The sequence below is a fragment of the Phocoena sinus genome, chromosome 1 (genome assembly GCF_008692025.1).
Source record: "Phocoena sinus isolate mPhoSin1 chromosome 1, mPhoSin1.pri, whole genome shotgun sequence".
Classification (NCBI taxonomy): domain Eukaryota; kingdom Metazoa; phylum Chordata; class Mammalia; order Artiodactyla; family Phocoenidae; genus Phocoena; species Phocoena sinus.
Window position 1 is genome coordinate 76,958,895 of NC_045763.1, and position 23,227 is coordinate 76,982,121.

General features: G+C 40.2%; 1 protein-coding gene and 1 long non-coding RNA gene across 2 annotated transcripts in view; one reads left to right on the plus strand and one right to left on the minus strand.

The window, feature by feature from the left end:
- Positions 1 to 20,159, plus strand: part of CLCA1 (chloride channel accessory 1) — a 36,903-nt gene extending 16,744 nt beyond the window's left edge. The window contains exons 6-14 of the mRNA XM_032627256.1: positions 5,383 to 5,601; positions 6,162 to 6,389; positions 9,669 to 9,843; positions 11,664 to 11,770; positions 14,172 to 14,387; positions 14,948 to 15,209; positions 16,287 to 16,457; positions 18,694 to 18,933; positions 19,771 to 20,159. Of these exons, the coding sequence (XP_032483147.1) occupies positions 5,383 to 5,601; positions 6,162 to 6,389; positions 9,669 to 9,843; positions 11,664 to 11,770; positions 14,172 to 14,387; positions 14,948 to 15,209; positions 16,287 to 16,457; positions 18,694 to 18,933; positions 19,771 to 20,159 (2,007 nt within the window). The remainder of the gene's footprint in view (positions 1 to 5,382; positions 5,602 to 6,161; positions 6,390 to 9,668; positions 9,844 to 11,663; positions 11,771 to 14,171; positions 14,388 to 14,947; positions 15,210 to 16,286; positions 16,458 to 18,693; positions 18,934 to 19,770) is intronic.
- Positions 5,605 to 18,826, minus strand: LOC116751433. Its single transcript, XR_004349252.1, has 3 exons — positions 18,667 to 18,826; positions 16,440 to 16,524; positions 5,605 to 5,682 (listed from the first exon to the last, which is right to left on the minus strand). It is a non-coding gene; the product is annotated as an uncharacterized LOC116751433 (long non-coding RNA).
- Positions 20,160 to 23,227: the final 3,068 nt, after the last annotated feature.

Sequence of the window (23,227 nt, forward strand, 5' to 3'; positions counted from 1 at the left end):
AGCACAAGAGAAGAAAGTGTATTCTGTTGTTTTTCGATGGTATATCCTATAAATATCAATTAGATCCACCTTGTTTAATGTATCATTTAAAGATTGTGTTTCCTTATTTATTTTCATTTTGGATGATCTGTCCATTGGTGAAAGTGGGGTATTAAAGTCTCCTACTATGATTTTGTTACTGTCAATTTCCCTTTTATGGCTGTTAGCATTTGTCTTATGTATTGAGGTGTTCCTATGTTGGGTGCATAAATGTTTACAATTGTTATATCTTCTCCTTGGATTGATCCCTTGATCATTATGTAGTGTCTTTCTTTGTCTCTTGTGATAGTCTTTATTTTAAGGTCTGTGTTGTCTGATGTGAGAATTGTTATTCCAGCTTTCTTTTGATTTCCATTTGCATGGCATATTTTTCCATCCCCTTAGTTTCAGTCTGTATGTGGACCTAGGTCTGAAGTGGGTCTCTTGTAGACAGCATATATGCAGGTCTTGTTTTTGTATCCATTCAGACAGTCTATGTCTTTTGGTTGGACTAGTTAATCCATTTACATTCAAGGTAATTATCGATATGTGTGTTCCTATTACCATTTTCTTAATTGTTTTTGTGGGTCTTTTTCTTCTCTTGTGTTTCCTGCCTAAAGAAGTTCCTTTAGCATTTGTTGTAATGCTCATTTGGTGGTGCTGAATTCTCTTAGCTTTTGCTTGTCTGTAAAGATTAAATTTCTCCATCAAATCTGAATGAGATCCTTGCTGGATAGAGTAATCTTGGTTGTAGGATTTTCCATTTCATCACTTTAAATAGGTCCTGCCACTCCTTTCTGGCTTGAAGTTTCTGCTAAAGATCAGCTGTTAACCTTATGGGGATTCCCTTGTATTTTATTTGTTGTTTTTCCCTTGCTACTTTTAATACGTTTTCTTTGTATTTAATTTTTTGTAGTTTGATTAATATGTGTCTTGGTGTGTCTCTCCTTGGATTTATCCTGTATGGAATTTCTGCATTTCCTGGACTTGATTGACTATTTCCTTTCCCATATTAGGGAAGTTTTCAACTATAATCTCTTCAAATATTTTCTCAGTTCCTTTCTTTTCCTCTTCTTCTTCTGGGACCCATATAATTTGAATGTTGGTGTGTTTAATGTTGTGCCAGAGGTCTCTGAGACTGTTCTCAGTTCTTTTCATTCTTTTTTCTGCTCTGTTCTTTCTTTATTCTGTTTTATCTTCCAGGTCACTTATCTGTTCCTCTGTCTCGGTTATTCTGCTATTGATTCCTTCTAGAGAATTTTTAATTTCATTTATTGTGTTGTTCATCGTTGTTTGTTTCATCTTTAGTTCTTCTAGGTCCTTGTTAAATGTTTCTTGTATTTTCTCCATTCTATTTCCAAGATTTTGGATCATCTTTACTATCATTACTCTGAATTCTTTTTCAGGTAGACTGCCTATTTCCTCTTCATTTGTTTGGTCTCATGAATTTTTACCTTGCTCCTTCATCTGCTGTGTGTTTTTCTGTCTTCTCATTTTGCTTATCTTACTGTGTTTGGGTTCTCCTTTTTTCAGTCTGTAGGTTTGTAGTTCCTGGTGTTTTTGGTGTTTGCCCCCCGGTGGCTAAGGTTGGTTCAGTGGGCTGTATACGCTTCCTGGTGGAGGGGACTAGTGCCTGTGTTCTGGTGGATGAGGCTGGATCTTGTCTTGCTGGTGGGTCGGACCACATCCTGTGGTGTGTTTTGGGGTGTCTGTGACCTTATTATAATTTTAGGCAGCCTGTCTGCTAATGGGTGGGGGTGTGTTCCTGTCTTGCTAGTTGTTTGGCATAGGGTGTCCAGCACTGTAATTTGCTGGTCGTTGAGTGGAGCTGGGTCTTAGCATTGAGACGGAGATCTCTGGGAGTGCTTTCGCAGTTTGATGTCACGTGGAGCCAGGAGGTCTCTGGTGGACAAATGTTCTGAATTCGGCTCTGCCACCTCACAGACACATGCCTGACACCCAGCCAGAGCACCAAGCCCCTGTGAGCCACATGGCTCAGAAGAAAAGGGAGAAAAAAAAGAAAGACAAAAAGAGAAATAAGTAAAATAAAGTTATTAAAATAAAAATTATGAAAAATAAAGAAATTAAAAAGTGTAAAAAAAGAATGAAAGAAGAGAGCCACCAAACCAAAAATCAAATCCATCAATGACAACAGTGCTAAAAACTATACAAAAACAAACAAACAAAAAATAGACAGAGAGAACCCTAGAACAAATGGTAAAAGCAAAGCTATACAGACAAAATCACAGAAAGAAGCATACACATACACACTCAGCCAAAGAGAAAAAGAAAATATCTATATATATTAAAAAAAAAGGAAGAGAGCAACCAAATCAAACAAACCTACCAATGATAATAAACTATAAATACTAAACTAAGATAAACATAAAACCAGAAACAAATTAGATGCAGAAGCAAACCCCAAGTCTACAGTTGCTCCCAAAGTTCACTGCCTCAATTTTGGAATGATTTGTTGTCTATTCATGTATTCCAGAGATGCAGGGTACATCAAGTTGATTGTGGAGATTTAATCTGCTGCTCCTGAGGCTGCTGGGATAATTTTCCCTTTCTCTTCTTTGTTCGCAGAGCTCCTGGGGTTCAGCTTTGGTTTTGGCCCTGCCTCTGTGTGTAGGTCGCTGGAGGACATCTGTTCTTTGCCTGGACAGGAGAGGGTTAAAGTAGTGGCTGATTAGGGGGCTCTGGCTCACTCAGGCGGGGGTAGGGGGGAAGGGTATGGAATGCGGTGCAAGACTGCTGCGGCAGAGGCCAGCATGATGTTGCAACAGCCTGAGGCACGCCATGTGTTCTCCTGGGGAACTTGTCCCTGGATCATAGGACCCTGGCAGTGGTAGGCTGCACAGCCTCCCGGGAGGGGAGGTGTGGATAGTGACCTGTGCTTGCACACAGGCTTCTTGATGTCTGTAGCAGCAGCCTTAGCATTTCATGTCCGTCTCTGGGGTCCGCGCTGATAGCCGTGGCTTGCGCCCGTCTCTGGAGCTAATTTAGGCGGTGCTCTGAATCCCCTCTCCTTGCACACCCTGAAACAATGGTCTCTTGCCTCTTAGGCAGGTCCAAAGTTTTTCCTGGACTCCCTCCTGGTTAGCTGAAGCTGGAGCCTCAGCTCCCAGCCCTCACCTGCCCCGGCGGGTGAGCAGACAAGCCTCTCGGGCTGGTGAGTGCTGGTCGACACCGATCCTCTGTGCTTTGCCCTCCGCACCCCTGTTGCTGCGCTCTCCTCAGTAGCACTGAAGCTCTCCCCCTCCGCCACCCACAGTCTCCGCCCGCTAGGGGGCTTCCTGGTGTGTGGAAAATTTTCCTCCTTCACAGCTCCCTCCCAGAGGTGTAGGTCCTGTCCCTATTCTGTTATCTCTGGGTTTTTTGTTTGTTTGTTTTGCCCTACCCAGGTACGTGAGGAGTTTCTTGCCTTTTGGGAAGTCTGTCTTCTGCCAGCGTTCAGTAGGTGTTCTGTAGGAGTTGTTCCACATGTAGATGTATTTCTGATGTATTTGTGGGGAGGAAGGTGATCTCCACGTCGTAATCCTCCGCCATCTTGAAGGTCTCTCTGAGATTGTTTTAAATTAGCCACAGTTAAATTTGATGCACAGTCAGGTTTGGGAGCCTCTGCTCGGGGTTTACACAAAAGTTTTCCAGGTTCCCTTCCTAAAAAGTAGCTATAATGATAATACGGAAACACTACCAAAACAATCTGAAAAATGCAAATAAAGAGAAAAATAAGTGTTTTACAGCTAATGATTACTTTCTGAATTACTTGACTCCCAGATATTTAGGATTTTTAATTGAATGATAATACTGTAAAATCACTGAGCGGAGGAACTAGGTTATACCTTCTTTGTATACTGTGCCTCTTTTTTAAATCTCCCAAATGCTAGGGATATAAACTTTAAAAAGGGGAAGACACTATCATTTAGTTAGTATTATCCTTATTGCATACGTTCTCATATAATTCTTGCATAACAACTACTGCCATTTTCTAGATTTAAAAAACACTGACATACAGATTGGTAAAGGTTACTAAAAAAACAACAAACATATTGAGCTTTTTTTGTGTATCAGATATAGGGCTAAGTTTTGAGGAAGCAAATTTAATGAGACAGGGTTCTGTCACAGATGGATTTTCATCCCAATAAGTGCACTACAATGTTAAAGGAGCCTTATTGAAATTTCTTATAGGGTACTGTGAGGCCACAAGGTTGAGTGGAAATTCTTTAGGGGAAGGGTATGAAATGGGAGAACATTTTGAAAATAACCTTTTGGCTGAAACATGAAGGTAGAGTTCACAATGCAGAAGACAGAGGAAGAACTCCTTGACAAAGTGGGAATCATGAGCAAAGACACAGAGATATAAAACAGTCTGGCAAGTTTGAGCACTTATAGGCTACAGTGGGGGAAATTAGAGACTTGGAATGCATGGCCAGAGCAAAGATCGTGAGTGAAGTGAAAATCCAAATCATGGAGATTGCTATTAGCTATGTGAAGTAGTCTGGAGCAATCATGGGCCACAGAGGGACCTTAAGTACAGGAATAAGAAGGAATACGTACCTGGCAGCTGTGGAGTGGACCAATTAAAGAGGGAGCAAGATGGAAAGGTCAGATAGTCTGAGCGAGGGACGATGAGGGCTTGAATGATGGAGATTCCATTGGTAAGGGAGAAAAGATGATGAACTGGAGAGAGAGAGAGAATTGTATTGATCTTCTTATTTCATAGAGGGAAGAAGGTAGGAAAACTCTCAGTTTCCTATTTAGGTGACTGAATAGATAGTGGTGACACCAAGTTAGGAAATACTTGGTGATGGGGAGGAGCAGAGTCAGAGGAAAGGTGATGAGTTCAATTATGAAAACCTGAAGTTTAAGGATCCTATGGGACATCCAAGTGGATTTTGGAGAGAGCTGGAATGTTGGGTGTTGAAAGTTAGAACACAAGGTGTTTGTAAGTCAGTGGGAAGTAAGGAAGTGAGCAGGAAGTAAAAGGATGGAGAGAAAATGGTACCAGGAGAGAAATGTTGAGATGTAGGTGGCTTAAAGATAGTGGCAATTGCTTGAAATGGCAAATTTGAGAAGTAGGAGGGAAGCCAACAGCAGGCAAATAGATGATTGCTGAGGAGCACTAAAAGTCCACTGAGGTCAAAGACTTGTTTTGAGATAGAAACTCTGAATTATCTCTATGATTTTCCCCAGCAGTGCTCTGCAGTGATTGTGGGATTGAGCCAAGGTTATGGGGTTACAAGGCAGTCTGGGGAGGAGGGCATATAAATGTAAATCTGCATTTAAAATATTTTAATCAAATTATTAAAGATTTTAACAAGTAGTTTACTGTTATCTATATCATTTTATTGACAATTTCAGGTGGTTGAATTCTGTACAGAAAAAAACCACAATAAAGAAGCCCCAAACGAGCAAAACAAAAAATGCAATCTCCGAAGCACATGGGAAGTGATCCAAGGTTCGGAGGACTTTAAGAAAACCACTCCTATGACAACACAGCCACCCAAGCCCACCTTCTCATTGTTGCAGATCGGACAAAGAGTTGTGTGTTTAGTCCTTGATAAGTCTGGAAGCATGACGGTACGTTGATTGAGTCTTGGTCTTCTGGATGGTAGTCTCACATTTGTATATGATATGATCTGGACCACAACTTGGAGCTGGCTGGGAATAAACACAACCCCAAGGGTCAGAACAGTTACAGGAATAACATTTCCATCAGAATTGCCCACCACCTCAACTTTATTCAACAAAAATTCAGCATCAAGTGTCTCATTTGCCAAATTAAATTAGCCTTCAATTTGTGAGCAAAGATCTGATGAATTATATAGAATTAACATTTTTTATGTTTCACTGACTGTATGTATGTTTATAGAACTATTACTAGAGTATTTAACTAATGATTGAACTAAAGCCAAATCCGGCTTTATCTTTTAGGGCTACTTATACAAAATAATACTATCCAAAGATACTACTAACTATAAAGGAGAAATGTTCCTCCATAGAAGGATATGCCTTGAGTAAGCTTATTGTCATTTACTCTACATTGAGGCAGCCATTTCCAAATTCCCTCTAGCCTGTTCTGTTTTTAGTCTGCCCATCTAAACCCAACCTGACTGCTTTTCTTCTGCTTCTCCATTCAGGTTGGTGACCGCCTTAAACGACTGAATCAAGCAGGCAAACTTTTCCTTCTGCAGACGGTTGAGCAAGGGTCCTGGGTTGGGATGGTGACATTTGACAGTGCTGCCTACGTAAGAAGTGAACTTGTACAGATAAACAGTGCCACTGAAAGAGACACACTTACCAGAAGCTTACCCACAGCGGCATCAGGAGGAACGTCCATCTGCTCTGGAATTCTATCAGCATTTACTGTGAGACAAGTTGCCCTATCATAGTTTGCCAATGCTTACAATTTATGTCTCCTAAGAAATTCCCCTTTCCAGTGTTTCCATGCATGCCTAGTGTCTAGTTGAATTAGACAACCAATTGCAGAGCAATGGTTCAAATGGTGCAACAACATAGGCCCCCAAAGCTATGGTTAACTAATTCATTCATGCTTTTGTGTTTTTCTGCATCTGTGCATTCATGCTTTTCTGCATGCATTTGAAAGATTCGTGGTGTTACTTCTACATGTCGGGCACTGTGATATGCATTAAGAATACCACGAGGGCCAAACATACCACACCTGTTGTCGTGGAGCTTATAATCTTAGTGGGGGGAGATTCATTAACTACATAGTCACATAAATAAGTGTATAATCATACACTAATGACTGCTATGAAGAAAGGTACACAGGGATCTAAGAGGTTATCTTCTATGAAGAAAAAAGTGAACTCTGAGTTATGGTTAAATATTGAGGTAGATTAACATTCCAAACATCTGGGTATATAGGACCTCCTTTTTGGGAAAAAAAAAAAAAGGTTTATTTATTGAAATAGGAGGGCTTAGGAACTGTAACTCTAATTGTATTGGGGGTGTATCCAAAGATCCCATCTGATCATCCAATCATGTCATCCCTCTACTTAGACATCAATCTCTCCCCATTTTCAACAAAACTAAGTAAAATTTCTCTAACTAATATTTAAGTTCTTTTATAATATAGCCCCTACCTACCTTTCCAGGCTCAAGTACTCAGGAGTCTCTCCCAGGTATTCTATGTTTAAGCAAATTAGATCCCCTGCCCTTGCCAGCCAGCTTCCACACCTTTGCCGGGCCAGCTCCCCATGTAGAATAATTTTTCCTCCCTCCTTTGTACCTCAAATCACACTCATTCTTCACACATCATCATAGACACTACTTGACATCTTTCCTGATCGTTTCAACTGTATAGAGTTTCTCCTTCTGAATCCTATGAACATTTTTCTATTTTTTCTTAAACATCTCTTACGACTTTTGACTCTTCTGTCTTATTTCCTGTCATGTTCTTTGCTCAAACAAAACTTCTTCAGAGATAGGAATTATCTTTTAACTTCCCAGGCTGCTGGCACAATATCTTTTCTATAGGAGGTTCTCAATAAAAAAAATTAAATTGAGTTATTTGATTACACCTGATGCTTAAATGCTCCAAATATAGAATAGAATATTCTATATTTATTTAGAGGCTATTTAGGTCCATGAAATAAAGAATAAGAGGCTGAAGGAAGCTGGCTGGTCTAAGGTCTCAGAATCTAGGCAGTGTCTTGGGAAACTCTGCCCTCTGTCTGCTTGGGGCATAACACATCAATGGGGCTGTTCCCGATTTCCAAGCAGCAGCAGGAACATTTAGTCTTCAGCTCACACTGTTTCATGTTGACAGTGGACTCAACCATTCCCTTACGCAGTCTGTCCCTCTGGCCCTTTTATTCCACTTTGAAGGTCAGTTCCCTAGAAGTGGTTTTTATTGTGTACGCAGCCAGCTGCAAAACCCTTATCCAGACGCCTGTGTGCACTTGGGTTCTCTTGCTTCTGCCACTCACCCGTGCTTTGATTAAAGGAGAAAGTAAGGGAGGGAAACTGACATGTTGTACTAAACTCCTGCTATACAAAACCTGAGGGGAAATGACTAATGCCAGATGGCCTGGTGGTGAAGAGGGAACTTCTGGTTCTGTATTTTCCACTCGGATGGCGTGAGAGAGTATGTGAGGAACACAGTTGGAATTTAGATGCTCCTCATGCCCAGCAGAGCCCGGGTATGGGGTGGGGGGAGATTGTGTGTGGCTTCAGGGTGACGAGGTAAAGGGCCTTGGATCCTGCACTGTCTCAATTTCCCCACTAGTCCCTGGGGCAGGACCCTGGTCAGGTCTGGCAGTGGTATCAGTTGAGCTGTGGCCACTGGGCTTTGCTTGTTTTCTTAGCTTGATCACGGCCCATTGGTCTTCCCCAGCTGACTCACCACACTCTGGCTCTCACTGTTGGAGCAGATCCCTGAGCACCCCCATGTCCTGCATCCAGCCCTTGGGAGGCTGTACACCCCTCAGCCTCTATGGCAAGATAAACTGTCTTCTTGCCTGCCAACTCTCAAGTCAACTGCCATCCATTTCCCCTATGGATACATGGAGACTTCTGCATGTTTTCCATGACACATAGCAGTGATGGGGAATGGGACAAGGGAATCCAAATTGAGCCCTTTCTCTGGCCGCTCAGGCCCTGCAGCTTGGTCAGACTGAGGCTACAGCCACAGCTGACAGGCTTCTGGGCTCCAGAATTCTTCACACGGCAGCAATCACAGTTCTGCTCTCTTCCCTTGTGGGGCAGCCCCCTCTTAAAAGAAGTGGGGTGGAAGTCTCCTCTGATCTCATCTTCCTTTTCAACCTACTTAAGAGAGCCTTCCCTTCCTGAGAGTCTGGTCCAGAGAGAGGAGTTACTTAGGCTTGATTACTTGTTTCCTCTACTTCTGGGTCTCCCTTCCACTCTTTTTAAGGGAATAGTGAACTCTTGCCTTCCTCTTCATAAACATTATTATTTTATCTAATTTTCCTTCTATCATAATCTTATCCAGTCTTATCCATAATCTTATCCATATGCATAAGGCATATGCTCTCTATACCACGTAAAAAGCTATAACCTGTGTCTCCCAGGAACAGTTGAGACATACGTGTCATAGGACAACTAGGAACTGGGGATTAATAGGAACAAAATGTTTTGCTTTAATCAGAGGGGATATTAAAATTTTTAATAACTCATGTGACCTGGGGACTGACCAATCAGAACCAAGGCCAGCCATAAACAGCTTATGGTAAGACTGGTGAATATCATACAAGCTAAAATCTGCCCCGAGTCTAATATTATTATAGTAATATATTAGTCCTCAGTATTATCCCCATTAAATGAGGGTAATTTCTGAAGGCATCTGGGAACCTCTGAAAGCCTGTCAAGGAGAGATCATGTGAAAGAAACTAGAAAAACCTTCTTTTCTGCTTAGTGCTGTCCATCCCTGGAACTGCCCTGCATCCCACCTTATTGAGTCTTCTCTGCAACAGGCTAACCAAGAGAAAAGACCATTGTCAAGTTCCATGGTCTTGTATCATTGCAAGACAGAGAGATATTTGACCATTCCTAGACACTTTTGTTTATCCCCTCTGGAATTTCTCTTCTCATTCCCTTTAACTGCAGTTTTCCCAAACACTTTGGCTACCCTGAGTATGACAACTCATGCCTGATTATGTCCTTAGGTGATTAGGAAGAAATACCCAACAGATGGATCTGAAATTGTGTTACTGACCGATGGGGAGGACAGGACTATAAGCTCATGCTTTAATGAAGTGAAACAAAGTGGAGTCATCATCCATACAGTCGCCCTAGGGCCGTCTGCAGCACAGGAACTAGAGGAGTTGTCTAAAATGACAGGTGAAGTATGACCTGCTAAGTCCTACTGTATTTTCTCTTCCACTGGACTGTGAGCTCCAGTGCTCTGGGGAGTAGGGGAAGGGTGGGATAGGGACAGATGGGGTTATCTTATTGACTAACTAGCTGCCCTTACCCCAAATGACTTTTAGAACTGACTCCACTCATTTATTTTAAAGCCTTGGTTCTAGGATTAGGGCAGTCTGGAGAAGATGGGACCAGCACAGCTCTCTAGGGAGAACTTGGGACTCTCTTCCCAGACACTTTATAAGGACTGGAAAGAATCTAATCAGTTAGCCAGGAACCACTCACTTCCAGTTGGCAGCTGGCCAAGAGACCCAGGGGACACAGACGACAAGCCACTAACTATATAATACTATGATACAAGTGCTCTATTAGTAATAGAGGGTACAGTGAGCACAAAGAAGGGAGCCTAGACTTTATCTGGGGAAGAAGGAGTGTACAGGAAGGTGACATCTGAATTGGGGCTTGAACAAGAAATAGCAGGGGAAGGGCAAAGGGCCTGCTGAACCAAACAGAAGGTCACTCTGAAAATATAGAATATAATGCAGTTTCTTTGTAAAACATTCATATATTGTGCTTCTACCTTCCATACACATACAGTTAAAATATATCCCATCTGAACCTGGCTTCTTCAGCAGAGTAGGTTTTAATATTTTTTTAAATTTTTTAAACTTAAAGCCAGCATTATGGATATCAATTATTATGCTGAGTTGCCATCTAAGCCAGATAAAGTGACAGGACTCTTTGCTCCTAATACTACCTGTCTTAGGCTGGGTTTCCTAGAAGCAGAGCCTGGGAAAAGGATTTAAGTGCATGTGATTTATAGAGGGAGAGCTCTCAGGAGAAAGGGAGAGTAGGGAGTAAGATCAGGCAGGGGAAGAAGCTAAGCACAGATGTGAAATTAGAGGCTAGCTGAAGCCTGGTGCCACAGGGGGCTCTGGATCTGGAATTGCATCACAGATTTGGTACAATATTGAAAGAGAAGGCTGACCTTTTGAACCACTGTGTCCATCAGTCAGTGGTTATAGACTGTCAGGGCAGAGCAGGGGTAAGGGGGCATGTTATGTCTTTAGCTAGGGTGGCCCCATTAGGTAAAGACATTTTCTTGAATAGGAGGCAGCTATATGCCATTAATCTAACACTTAGAGCAGCTGGGGAGAGATGCAGTAGCCTAGATAAGGGGATCTGGGTGAAGTACCAGTAGGATGACCAAAATACTCTTAGATTTTGGATGTCATTAACAGTTTTAAAGTGTTTTCTCATTAACTATCTCAGTTACATCTATTCTAAATAGCTCAAGACTACATGGCCTGGTATATCATCTCCTGTTTACTCTACATAATACTTTTCTATAACTGTCCCCTATCAGTTGTTATTTCTTACTGTTGTAACATACACGTTTTCTGATTTAGGAGAAAACTTGAAAAGTCAAGCTTGCTAAGATTATGTCTAAAATAAGAATAAATCAATACACTTGCAGTAAGGCTTAATGACTCATATGAAAGTGCATGACCTTTAAAACACGAGATTTATATTACTAGTTTTGGTCTGTTGGAGATTCTTGACCGCTTTGCAGAGAGCTGAAGTGGCCAAATGACTATGTTGCTGAAGCTATTATTTAATAGGATTAAAAAGTTAGTATCAGCTTCTGAGTTAATCTGGACACCTATTTAATGTTAATCTATTAGTACTTTAATAACACAGTGTATAATATGTATTTTGTTATCTTAACAATATCTAAAATGTTGCAAATACTTGCTTTCTAGAAAATAACTTCTGATAATTTGATTGCATTTTAGGAGGTTTACAGACATATGCTTCAGATCAGGTTCAGAACAATGGCCTCATGGATGCTTTTGGGGCCCTTTCATCAGGAAACGGAGCTGTCTCCCAGCATTCCATCCAGGTCAGAGTTCTTCCTCCTTGGTTTTTCATGTTTATAAATAACCATAGCCAAGATGGGGAGTTTAATGGTTAAAAGTTTTAAGTTCTACATTCTTCTAGTAATGAATTAAAATTAAAATAGACGTTTCAGCCTGATATTAGACATTATTCCTAAAATACAACACTATTCATTTAAACAAGGCAATTAGTGTTTCTTGTTTGGAAACAATACTAAGTGACTTCCTCTTAGAAACCATCAACATAAAATATAGTGGGTCCAGGAATTCTTTTTTAACATCTGTTAACGAGCACCCATAGCAATATAATTGGCTCAGAATTTTCTTCAGAGTAGATCATCTCAGTATAAATTTTCTGGGACAACTGTGCAGGGATTACTTGGTCTATTTTTCCATTACCTCAAATCCTTGATATTTGCCAAGATTTTCATATAACGAATGGAAAGTGATTTGTACTGTGAAAAGCCCATGTTGTCAGTCCAGACACCTGGATCCTGTTCATGGGTCTGCCATTAACTGTGACCACAGGCAAAGAACTTTACTTCTCTGAGCTTCAGCTTCTCAGCCAGAGATGAACCAGAAAACTTCTACGGGCCCTTCTGCTTCTAAAATTTCAAGAAAACCAAATTTTCTTTCAAAAGTCTTGGGACAATAAAAAAAGGACAAATATATATATTTTTTTTTTTTTTTTTTTTTTTTTTTATGCGTTACGCGGGCCTCTCACTGTTGTGGCCTCTCCCGTTGCGGAGGACAGGCTCCGGACGCGCAGGCCCAGCGGCCATGGCTCACGGGCCCAGCCGCTCCGCGGCATGTGGGATCCTCCCAGACCGGGGCACGAACCCGTGTCCCCTGCATCGGCAGGCGGACTCTCAACCACTGCGCCACCAGGGAAGCCCGACAAATATATTTTTAAATGCTCTTCTCTAATAGTTGTAAAAGTTATTCACATGAATCTTTAAACTAGAGAGAGTGAACAATCAGCACCACACTTGTGTGAGTTGTAACTTTTATTGTGAATAAAATTAAAGGAATAATGTAGTGTCAAAGCCAAATAATGACCTAATATATAGCACAGGGAACTCTACTCAGTACTCTGTAATGTTCTATATGGGAAAAGAATCCAAAAAAGAGTGGATATATGTATATGTATAACTGATTCACTTTGCTGTACACCTGAAACTAACACAACATTGTAGATCAACTATACTCCAATAAAAAAAATTTTTAAAGCCAAATAATGACAGATTTCAAAATAATAGCCTTTCTAGTCTATCGATGTAGCATTTATTCAGTCAAAGAAGACAGCAATTATACTCATTTGGGTTATCCTAGTTCAGATTTAGAATATTAAACCCAAGAGCCCGGTTTGGACGTGGGAGGAATGTGTCTTAGAAAAATAATTAAAGTGATGAAAGGGCAAGTTTACAGCCAGGCAGTTTCTGCCCATTATTTTTATATATAAGAAACCAAAAAGGGAGAAAGATAGAGACATGAGTAGGACTCATTTACCCACCTGCCATAAGAATCATATCTAAGGGCCCCTAGCTTTCTTCATATCCCAGATCATAATCTACATACAAAACTAGAAAGTCTGGCTCCATTACTAGGCCACCCTATCTTCTAATGGATATCAATTTAAGGACCATAAATAATTATCTAGGAGATAATCCTCAAAAATCACATTTCTACAAAGTCTGGTTAGCCCTACCCTACCTCAACCCCTGCTCCACAGCTCCTTCATTCTACTTCAGACAACGAATCAGCCTTGGCCATTGATTTATTTCATTTATTTTCACAAGGACTGCAGTAATAATTGACCCACGAATTAGTTAATTGCAATTCAAACAATCCATATGTGGGCGAAAATAAGTCCTAGTTAGTCTCCTTAAGGGTTTATAGTCTAGTAGTGAGATGAGCTGTGTACACCAGTAGGTATAAAGCAAAACACAATGTGAGGAGCTCAAAGGATTGAAAGAAATAAGATTCTATGGGAGATCAAAGGAGGGAGAGATTATTCTCCACAGTAAGTGAGATGGACATCAGAGAAAGCTTTATGGAGAAAGTGGCTTTTGAATTGAATTTTGAAGGGTAGGTAAGGCTTAGACAAATGGACGTGAATGTACAGACTTCCAGGAAAAGCAGAGAGTATGATAGTCAGAGAGTCAGGGATTCATGAGAATCATATGGGGAAGTGGTCTGGTTTGGGTGTAGGAATCAACATTATGGAAGCTAAGGCTGAAAAAGTAATTTAAAATTGGATCATAATAGGTCCTAAATATCAAACCAAGAACTCAGGCATCACTGAAGGCTTTTTAATGGGATAACTGAGAGTTGGAGACAGAATGGAAGAGACTATGTGATGGGGGCTCTATTCTCCAGAAAGTAAAGAGCTGTTTTTCTTAACAGCTTGAGAGCAGGGGATTAACCCTCCAGAACAGTCAGTGGTTGAATGGCACGGTGATTGTGGACAGTACTGTGGGGAAAGACACTTTGTTTCTCATCACCTGGACAACTGACATTCCCCAAATCCTTCTCTGGGATCCCAGCGGAAAGAAACAAGATGGCTTTTTAGTGGACACATACATCAAAATGGCCTACCTCCAAATCCCAGGCATTGCCAAGGTATGGACTCATCTATTTTCCTTCTCACAATTTGATAAGATAATATAAAATTTTTACAGAATAATTGTAGCTTTTTAAATGAGGGTGGTTGCTAAAAAAAGAGCCAGTATTGAATGAAAGAGAAAACAAGGAAAAATCTCCATCCGGTGGAAATCACTCAGTATGACAGCAAGTCCAGAAAAAGGAAGTTGGTGATATTTTCTCCAGGTGCTAAAAGGAGAACCTTCAAATTACACAGCAGCTAGAGCTTTGGCATCATGAAAACTATTTCCTCTACCTCAGAAATCTGTCGATTTGATCCTGCTCTTGAGAAACCAAGGCTAAAATAAGGACACAACTTTCAGACCTCATTTTTCCCAACTAGGATTTTCTTGGCAATAGAACCATGTACTTAGTCCAAATATACCAAAGTTTCCCTTGGCTGAGAGAGTATCAAAAATCTTCTTAGATATACTTGTAATGTACTTGTATTAGATGGGCTCTTCCTATAGGTGGCATTGAAGTCAGATCTGTGTCACTTAAAGCTATTAAGTGGAAATGTCTCCATTTTTTTTGGCTAGGTCGGCATTTGGAAATACAGCCTACAAGCAAGGTCACAAACCCTGACTTTGACTGTCACCTCCCGTGCATCAAGTGGTACCTTGCCTCCAGTTACAGTGACCTCTAAAATGAACAAGGACACAGGCAAATTCCCTAGCCCTATGGTAGTTTATGCAAAGATTCACCAAGGAAGCTTGCCAATTCTCAGGGCCAAGGTCACAGCCCTGATAGAATCAGTGGATGGAAAAACAGTTACTTTGGAATTATTGGACAATGGAGCAGGTAACCACCCAAGAACTTGAAGAACATATCTTTCTTTTCCAAGAAGCAACCAGGGAAGAGCAGGAGGGCATGTTGTGGTGAGGACAGTTAGAAGCAGGAAGTCCAGCACTGTGGTTCTGGTTGGGGGAGCTTTCTGCCACCCCACAATTCCTATATTTCAAATTGTTGGAAAACATGAGGAAGGGACTACCTTTAGCTTTTGTAAAGCCCCGAAGTCTCAGACTCTAGGGAGTTGTCAGTGGGTATTCCACACCCTCCAAAAAGTGAAGAAGGAAAATTAATAGGTATTTTGTGTTAGGAGTTTGTGTGAAGATTAGACAGATGGATAGATAGATAGGTAGATAGATAGATCTTCATTTTTTAATCTTCACCACACACTTTGGAGATATTATCCCTACATTACAGATGAAGAAACAGGCTTTCACATTTAAAAAGCAGCAGAGTTGGATTAAAGTATAGTCATACGTGACCCCCATATCTATGTAGATTCTATATTATCCTTCACCCAAGGGGAAAATTCTACCTATTATTTTTATATTTAAGAAGTCAAACAGGGAGAGAAAAAGAAAATTCTACATTTATTTTTGGAAGGAACTTGACTACTGTGAAACAAGTAACCTTATTAAAACAAATTCTGTAAATGAATTTCCCACCTAAATCTACCCTAGTGAAAAGCCATAAATTAAAAAAAAAATCATATAACTTTTTTTTCTCACCAGTAACATACAGTAATTGAATTCAGTTCAACAGATACGTACTGAGTAGTTACCTTGTGCTATGTTGGTTGTAACAGAGGCACATGATTGATCTCTGAGTTCAGAAAAAAGACAACAATTCAGGAAGACAAGATGTACACGTATGAAATTACACACACATACACACACACACACACACACACACACACACACACGGAAAAGAAGTATACCTCATTCTTAACATAGTCAAATCCTAAACTCTCTTGGAGATAACACTGGATTATCTTTGCTTTAAGAAAATTTAATCCACGTATGAGTTGGAAATATACAAATGCCCAGTTACCTTTAGGATATTCATTAATTCCTTCATTTCCCTGTCAAGGTGCCGATGCTACTAAGGATGATGGTGTCTATTCAAGGTATTTTACAGCTTACGATACAAACGGTAGATACAGTGTAAAAGTGTGGGCTCTGGGAGGTGTCAATACAGCCACTCAGAAGGGGATACCCCAGCAAATTGGAGCCATGTACATACCTGGCTGGATCGAGAATGGTAAGTCATCTATAATAACATCCTTGGCTTGAGTAAAAGGCTTGGAATCAAGTGAAAACCACTAAACCTGTGGAGAGAATGGTACAAAATTAAATCAGGGTTTCTCAACCTTGGTAACTATTGACATTTTGGCCACATAATTCTTTGTTGTGAAGGGCAGTCCTGTGCATTGTAGGATGTTTAGCAGCATTTCCGGCCTCTATTCACTAGATATCAGAAGCGGCCCCCACAGTCATGACAATTAAAAATGTCTCCAGACATCATTCACTGTCCTCTAGGTAATAACATAGCCCCCAGTTGAAAACCACTAGACTGAACGTAGATTTTGACCACCCTGGTCATCTCTTGTGCTTCGTTTGCCTCACTTGTAAAATAGGTAATAATGGTAACTACCTCATGGGATGGTTATGAGGAATAAACAAGAAAACACATCTAATAAGCTATTGCTGGTAAATAAGAAGTGTTCAATAAATGTTTGTTATTATTTTAAATAAATCTTAACACATTTCATAATAAAGCTCTTTCTACTGATATAGGCATTTCCACAGAATCAAAAATAACAATTTGGGGCTTGTTATCTGCATCAGTATCACCAAAAGCCCACTGTCTCCTTTTCCTCCTCTCTTCTGCTCAGACTAGGGAGAATAGTAGACGAACCTAATAACAGGTAGCACACTGAGCCCACATGTAAGCAAGTGGAAAAATTACGCTCCAAGGAACAGACAGTCCCACACCAATCTTAGTTACGAACACTTGTCCTGGACTAGAGCTGGAATGAGGTCCAAGACTGAGTCCTGATAGGTTCCAGGACTTGTTTTCCATCAACCTGCATTCTGTCCTGGACAGGTCTTGTCCTAGTGCTGGTGTGTAGTAAGAAAAGCTCTTCTAAGAAGCTTCACACTGTCCTCTTTACTTGAGTGTGTGATCAGTAAAGGGAGGATTCTGAGACATGTGGTGTGTCCTCATGCAAAAGTGATAATAGGAAAAAGTGCTTTAAAAGACACCATTGCTTCCAAAGCTCTTTTACATATTTCAGCTTATTTTATTCTCATTTGCCCTTTTTGTTGAGTTAGGGAGAGAAGTCAGGAGAAGACGGGTATACTTGCTATATCTAGCATTATGCTCAGTGTTACACTTACATTAATATAGCTCATTCTCCTAATTATCCCATTTTACAGATGGAGACAGAGGCTAGAGAGGTTATTGGTCCACATTACTAAAAGTGATAGCACCTGACTTGGCACTGGGAAGCTATGCTCTTCCCCCTATACCTTGATGAGCCTTGATACCAAGAAAGAAATTCTCTACTGGTGAATTGAATTAATCTTAAACCTGCTAAAGTATTCATTTCATCTTTGCCCAAGACCAGATTAATGGGTATAAAGATCAATCTGTCTTTACAGACAAAAGATTATAAGGGCTAAAGAAGAAGAGTTTATGAGAAAGTAAAACCAGAGTAATGCCATGTTAAGGTATTCCAGAATATTTTTATTGAAAAGAGAGTCTGAGAATCCCACTGATTGAGCAGGCCAGGGTATATTTAGAATTTCAGGATGATTTTTATACAACCTTTCAACAAGAATGTGAAGCAAATTGGGATTGCTACATGAATTAGATTTCCATGCATTCATTGAGAAAATCAAGTCTTTCAAAAGCACACAATTTTGGAACCCCTAACATAAAACATTTTGTGAGAAACTACAATCTAATAAGAAAGACAAAACACAAACATGGAGAAAAAAGAGAAAAATGCACAGAATTATTAATCAAGGCAATTCTTGAAGGCCCAGATAATTGATTAAGAAATAAATAGGAAAGACAATGAAACCCCTAGTATTACCCAGGTGGAAGAGATTGCTTGAGGAAGTCTGAGAAGGTTTAAAGCAGGGGTAGTATTTAAACTGACCTTGTGTCAGGTTAAGAGTAGGATAGCAAAAAGTTGGGAAAAGAAACAATTCCAGGACAAGTATATTTACAAAAAATAAATTATGAAAGCTATTCCACTAAATATCCAGGAAATAAATATATGTGAGATAAAGAACTGTGATTTTCTCTTTGCTTTTTTTCCATCTGATGCAACCTGATTTGGGAGCTTTACAACAAATGGTTAAAGTAAGTTTTGTGTGTGGGAGGAAAGAAGGAAAGGGTAGAAAGAGGGTAATACAATAAAAAACAGAGGGAAGTATAGCCATTTCATGGTGTTGTTTACCTTGCACTGAGGAATTTTTTAATGCAGGTCAAGTAAAATGGAATCCACCAAGACCTGAAATTAATAAGGATGATCTTCAAGGCAAGCAAGTGTGTTTCAGCAGAACGTCCTCGGGAGGTTCATTTGTGGCCTCCGATGTTCCAACGGCTCCCATACCTGATCTCTTTCCGCCTTGTAAAATCACTGACCTGAAGGCAAAAATCCAAGGGGACAGTCTCATTAATCTGACTTGGACGGCTCCTGGGGATGATTATGATCACGGAAGAGGTAAGCTGAGTGTGGTGTGGGCCCTGTAAAAGAGTTTAGCAGCCAAGCAGAGAGGCAGAGGGCGCGAGGCAGGCAGGCATGTTGTGATGCATGTGGAGGGATCTTGAACATCCTCTGAAATGAAAGCTTAAGATTTTTAAACATGAGAAGTTTAGAATCTGAAAAACTGGCCCAAAGGGGTGTAAGATGTTTCAACCAGGAACAGGCAATCCTCAGTTTTTTTCTGAAATCTTGCCAAGCCGTTTGCTTGGCAATCTTGCCAATCTTGCTTGCTGCTTTAATAAACCTCATTTTTAGTAATGACCCCTGGAGAGAATGGGGAAAAGATCATAGATATCTAGGGAGCAGGGCTGTCCTTTGGAAGAAATCTCAGATTCTACCAGAGTTTTCCTCTCAAAGTATGGTCTGTGGACTGCAGCATGGGCATCAGATGAATGCTTGTTAGAAATGTGGAACCTTAGGCCCCACCCCAGACCTACTGAAACAGAATCTGCATTTTAAGATCCCTGGATGATGTGTATGTATGGTCAAGTTTGAGAAGCACAAATAATAAAATAATAAGTGGTAATTAACCTCCTCTCTCAGTCAGGTGCTATGGCCAGAAATACTGACCTAGTCTTTAAGTCAAGCCTGATCCAGTTTTACATTTATCACTCCGTCGGGATATAAAAATAAGAATGTAAAAGAAGATACTAATGCTTATAAATATGGACCGTCAATTACATTTATTTATTGGTATTTTATGGGATGGTGATATTGTTTCTAACAGACTTTTTAAAACTTCTTTAAGACTTGAGAATTACAAGTCACATCCTTTTTCTCTCTTTCTTTTTTAAGCTCACAAGTACATCATTGGAATAAGCACAAATATTCTTGATCTCAGAGACAAGTTCAATGATTCACTTCAAGTGAACACCACTGACCTCATCCCAAAGGAGGCCAACTCAGAGGAAGTCTTTGTGTTTAAACCAGAACACATCACTTTTACAAATGGCACAGATCTCTTCATTGCTGTACAGGCTGTTGATAAGGCCAACCTGAAGTCAGAAATCTCTAACATTGCACAAGTATCTTTGTTTATTCCCCCAGAGACTCCTCCAGAGACACCTAGTCCTTCTCTCCCTTGTCCTGATATTAATATCAACAGCACCATTCCTGGCATTCACATTTTAAAAATTATGTGGAAGTGGCTAGGGGAATTACAGCTATCAGTAGCCTTGGGCTGAGTTTTCCCCAAAATAAACAAATCATCCATCTTTTTTTTGATTATAAAAATTTATAAAATGTATTTTAGACTTCCTGTATGAGGCAATTTAATGAAATAAAATGCTAAACAACCAGATACATATGTATAAAAACTACTTAGTCAAATCCAAAAGTTTAATTATTGCTCATTTATTAATGATTTTGAGTAGTAGAAAGTAGGGGTGCTTGCATCAATAAATGGAAGTATGTTTTAGTTTGATTTAAGGAGCTTTGCCAGTTATAAAAGAACATGTAATTCTATGTGAAAGATGCCAGAAAGGCCCAACCAGATCAAACTATTTAAATATAAAAGGCATGGCTTGTTATAGAGGAGATTTGGACCAACATCACCAGAATTATGTTTTCTTTTCACTAGATTTGGGCAAGGATGATGCATTTAAGAAAGAGATTGCATTGTAGAAAGAAATAACAGCATGGTAAGGGCTCCATAGGCATAGAAATGTATGTAATATGCATGCAATTACAAGAGTTGATGATCCCTAAAGCCACAGTGGTGGGACATGAAGTAGGAAAGTAGGTTCAGGCCAGGTGTGAAGGAAAGTGATTGAGAAATAAACATTTATTTTGTACTTTGTGCCAAGTGCTCTACTAATGCCTTATATGCATTACTTTATGTAATGCAATTCGGTTCATTCAGTAAATGTTCATTAGATGACTACTATATTCCAGGCTTACGCTAGACCCTGAGTACAAAAAGATGAGCAAGATTTGGCCTTTTTCTTATAGGCGTAAAGAATATTTGAGGATAAATCAGTGCTATGCTTGAGGAGTATCAGGAGGAGGGAGGTTTTGAGGACTACATAAAGGTGGAAGAGGCTATGGTCATGAGAGATAAAAGGGGAAGGAGAAGAAAAAGGAAAAAGGACAAATAGACTTAGCAGTACGGCAGTTCCCATCAAGGACTAATCACACATTCCAGTGCCTCCATGGCCAAGTACTCTTGTGAAAGTTGTTTCAAGTTCTCAGTTCATTAGCACAATTAAAGTGCGGGTGACTCTCTGATTGAATACAAAATATCTAGAAGACTGTTTCTACATAGACTCCAAATTTATTTCTTTATTTACAGATTTTCCTTAAAGGAAGATTCAAAGATTTCAAAATAGGATTTGAGGCATCTTAGAGATACATACAATAAACATGTTTAAAAACTAAGAAAATAAAGAAATGAAGTAAATATATAATAAAAACTAGAGGAAGCTTCAGCATATCCAAGGCCAAATATAATGTCCTGCTCAGTTGCTATCGGCAGGTCACACATCAAAGATTTACAGAGTCCTGGGCTTCCCTGGTGGCGCAGTGGTTGAGAGTCCGCCTGCCGATGCAGGGGACACGGGTTCGTGCCCTGGTCCGGGAAGACCCCACATGCCGCGGAGCGTCTGGGCCCGTGAGCCATGGCCGCTGAGCCTGCACGTCCGGAGCCTGTGCTCCACAACGGGAGAGGCCACAACAGTGAGAGGCCCGCGTACCGAAAAAAAGAAAGATTTACAGAGTCTAAAGTGAAAAACAAACCATAGGGTCAGGAGGAGCATGGCTTTTTCTAGTTGAGACCCATGTGAAGTTTCATCTACAGATCCTCAATAAATTAGGGTACTGTGGTGTTAAGGACCGTAGCCTCGGGAACACCCATATAATAATCACAACAAGTTTAATGTAGCACTGATCACATCTTTCACTGTAATCACACTTCACTGTGGTGTTACAATACACTCTGGCATTGTTCAGGAAAGACTATTATACAGGGGCCCAAACAATACAAAAGTAGCAAATAGCTCTTGAGTTTGCTCCAAAGACAAAATTTGAAATGAATGGATTGTATGTCCTTTAGTCTAAGAAAGACTAGTTTTTCTTATGTATGTTTGTTATAATAGAACAGCAGAGAGTTCTGAGGCAAGGAAGACAGTGACGTCCTAAAATTCAGTATTGTTTATTGAGGACACATCCAGGTGCTTTGTCAACCAAATGGACAGAGGATCAGCTTGTAGTCTTTCTCTTAAAGTTACAAAATGAAACTAGGACATATGCTTGACTAGAGGGCCATGCACCTGCCCCATGTGGACAAATGAGTCTGAGGCCCCCAATTCAGCCCCCCAGAATATGGTTGCCATCAGTTTAGCCTGGAAAATTTCTAAGAAGTCACTCGTTGAGACTGTAATTTCCCATTTGGGTGAATTTAATGGGATGCACCTTGGGATACAGTGGGGAACTGCACAGGAATGTATGATGATACTTCAAGGAAAAGAGGTAAATGTCAGCATGTAGGTAAGACAAAATAGAGAGCAGTGAGGAAAACATTCTTATGTGTTCTGGATTATAAAGCAGCTTGTTGCAAAATGGATCTGGATTGTCATACGTGATAAAAATAAACCAAAATCTTGCTTTATGCCATCATTACCCTATAATGACCTTAGTTTTTTGTTTTGTTTTGCTTTTACTTTCTGATCGGTGAACTAAGTAGGCGGGTAAATGTGATGAATATATTCTAGGCATTGTTCTCTTAGGATTTTCAAATAAAGGCCTGTGTCCTTCCTAGACTTTCTCCTCTGGAACCACAGCTTTATCCTGCTTCCTCTGTGAATGTCTTCTCTGCCTCCTTTACTTAACTGAGCCTGAACTCTTATTGGAGGACTCCCTTTTCTCTACAAGAGGGTGCTCCTTCTCCCAATACCCAAGTACCAGGGGTTGATTGAGAGAAGTATTCTCCAAGCTCCCCTTTGCAACTTCCAAACTAGGCCATTACTCCTATTGTATCACTTTTTAAGTCTCCATCCTTCGTCATTGATCTATGCCATCCTTCATCCTTTGTCTTCACTGTAATCTATCAATCTCACCCAAGACAGGCCCTTGAGTTACAACACTCTTTCCCCCTTACTTCCTAAAACCACTCTGCCTGGTATCAGAGTCTATATGAATGAGTCAATCAATATATTAGCTTCAAAATTCCTTGATCTTCACCCCATCTCCATTAAATGTTAGCAAACTACTGGACTAGATCATAAATAAAAAATGGGAGAATATTGGCAATTCCATA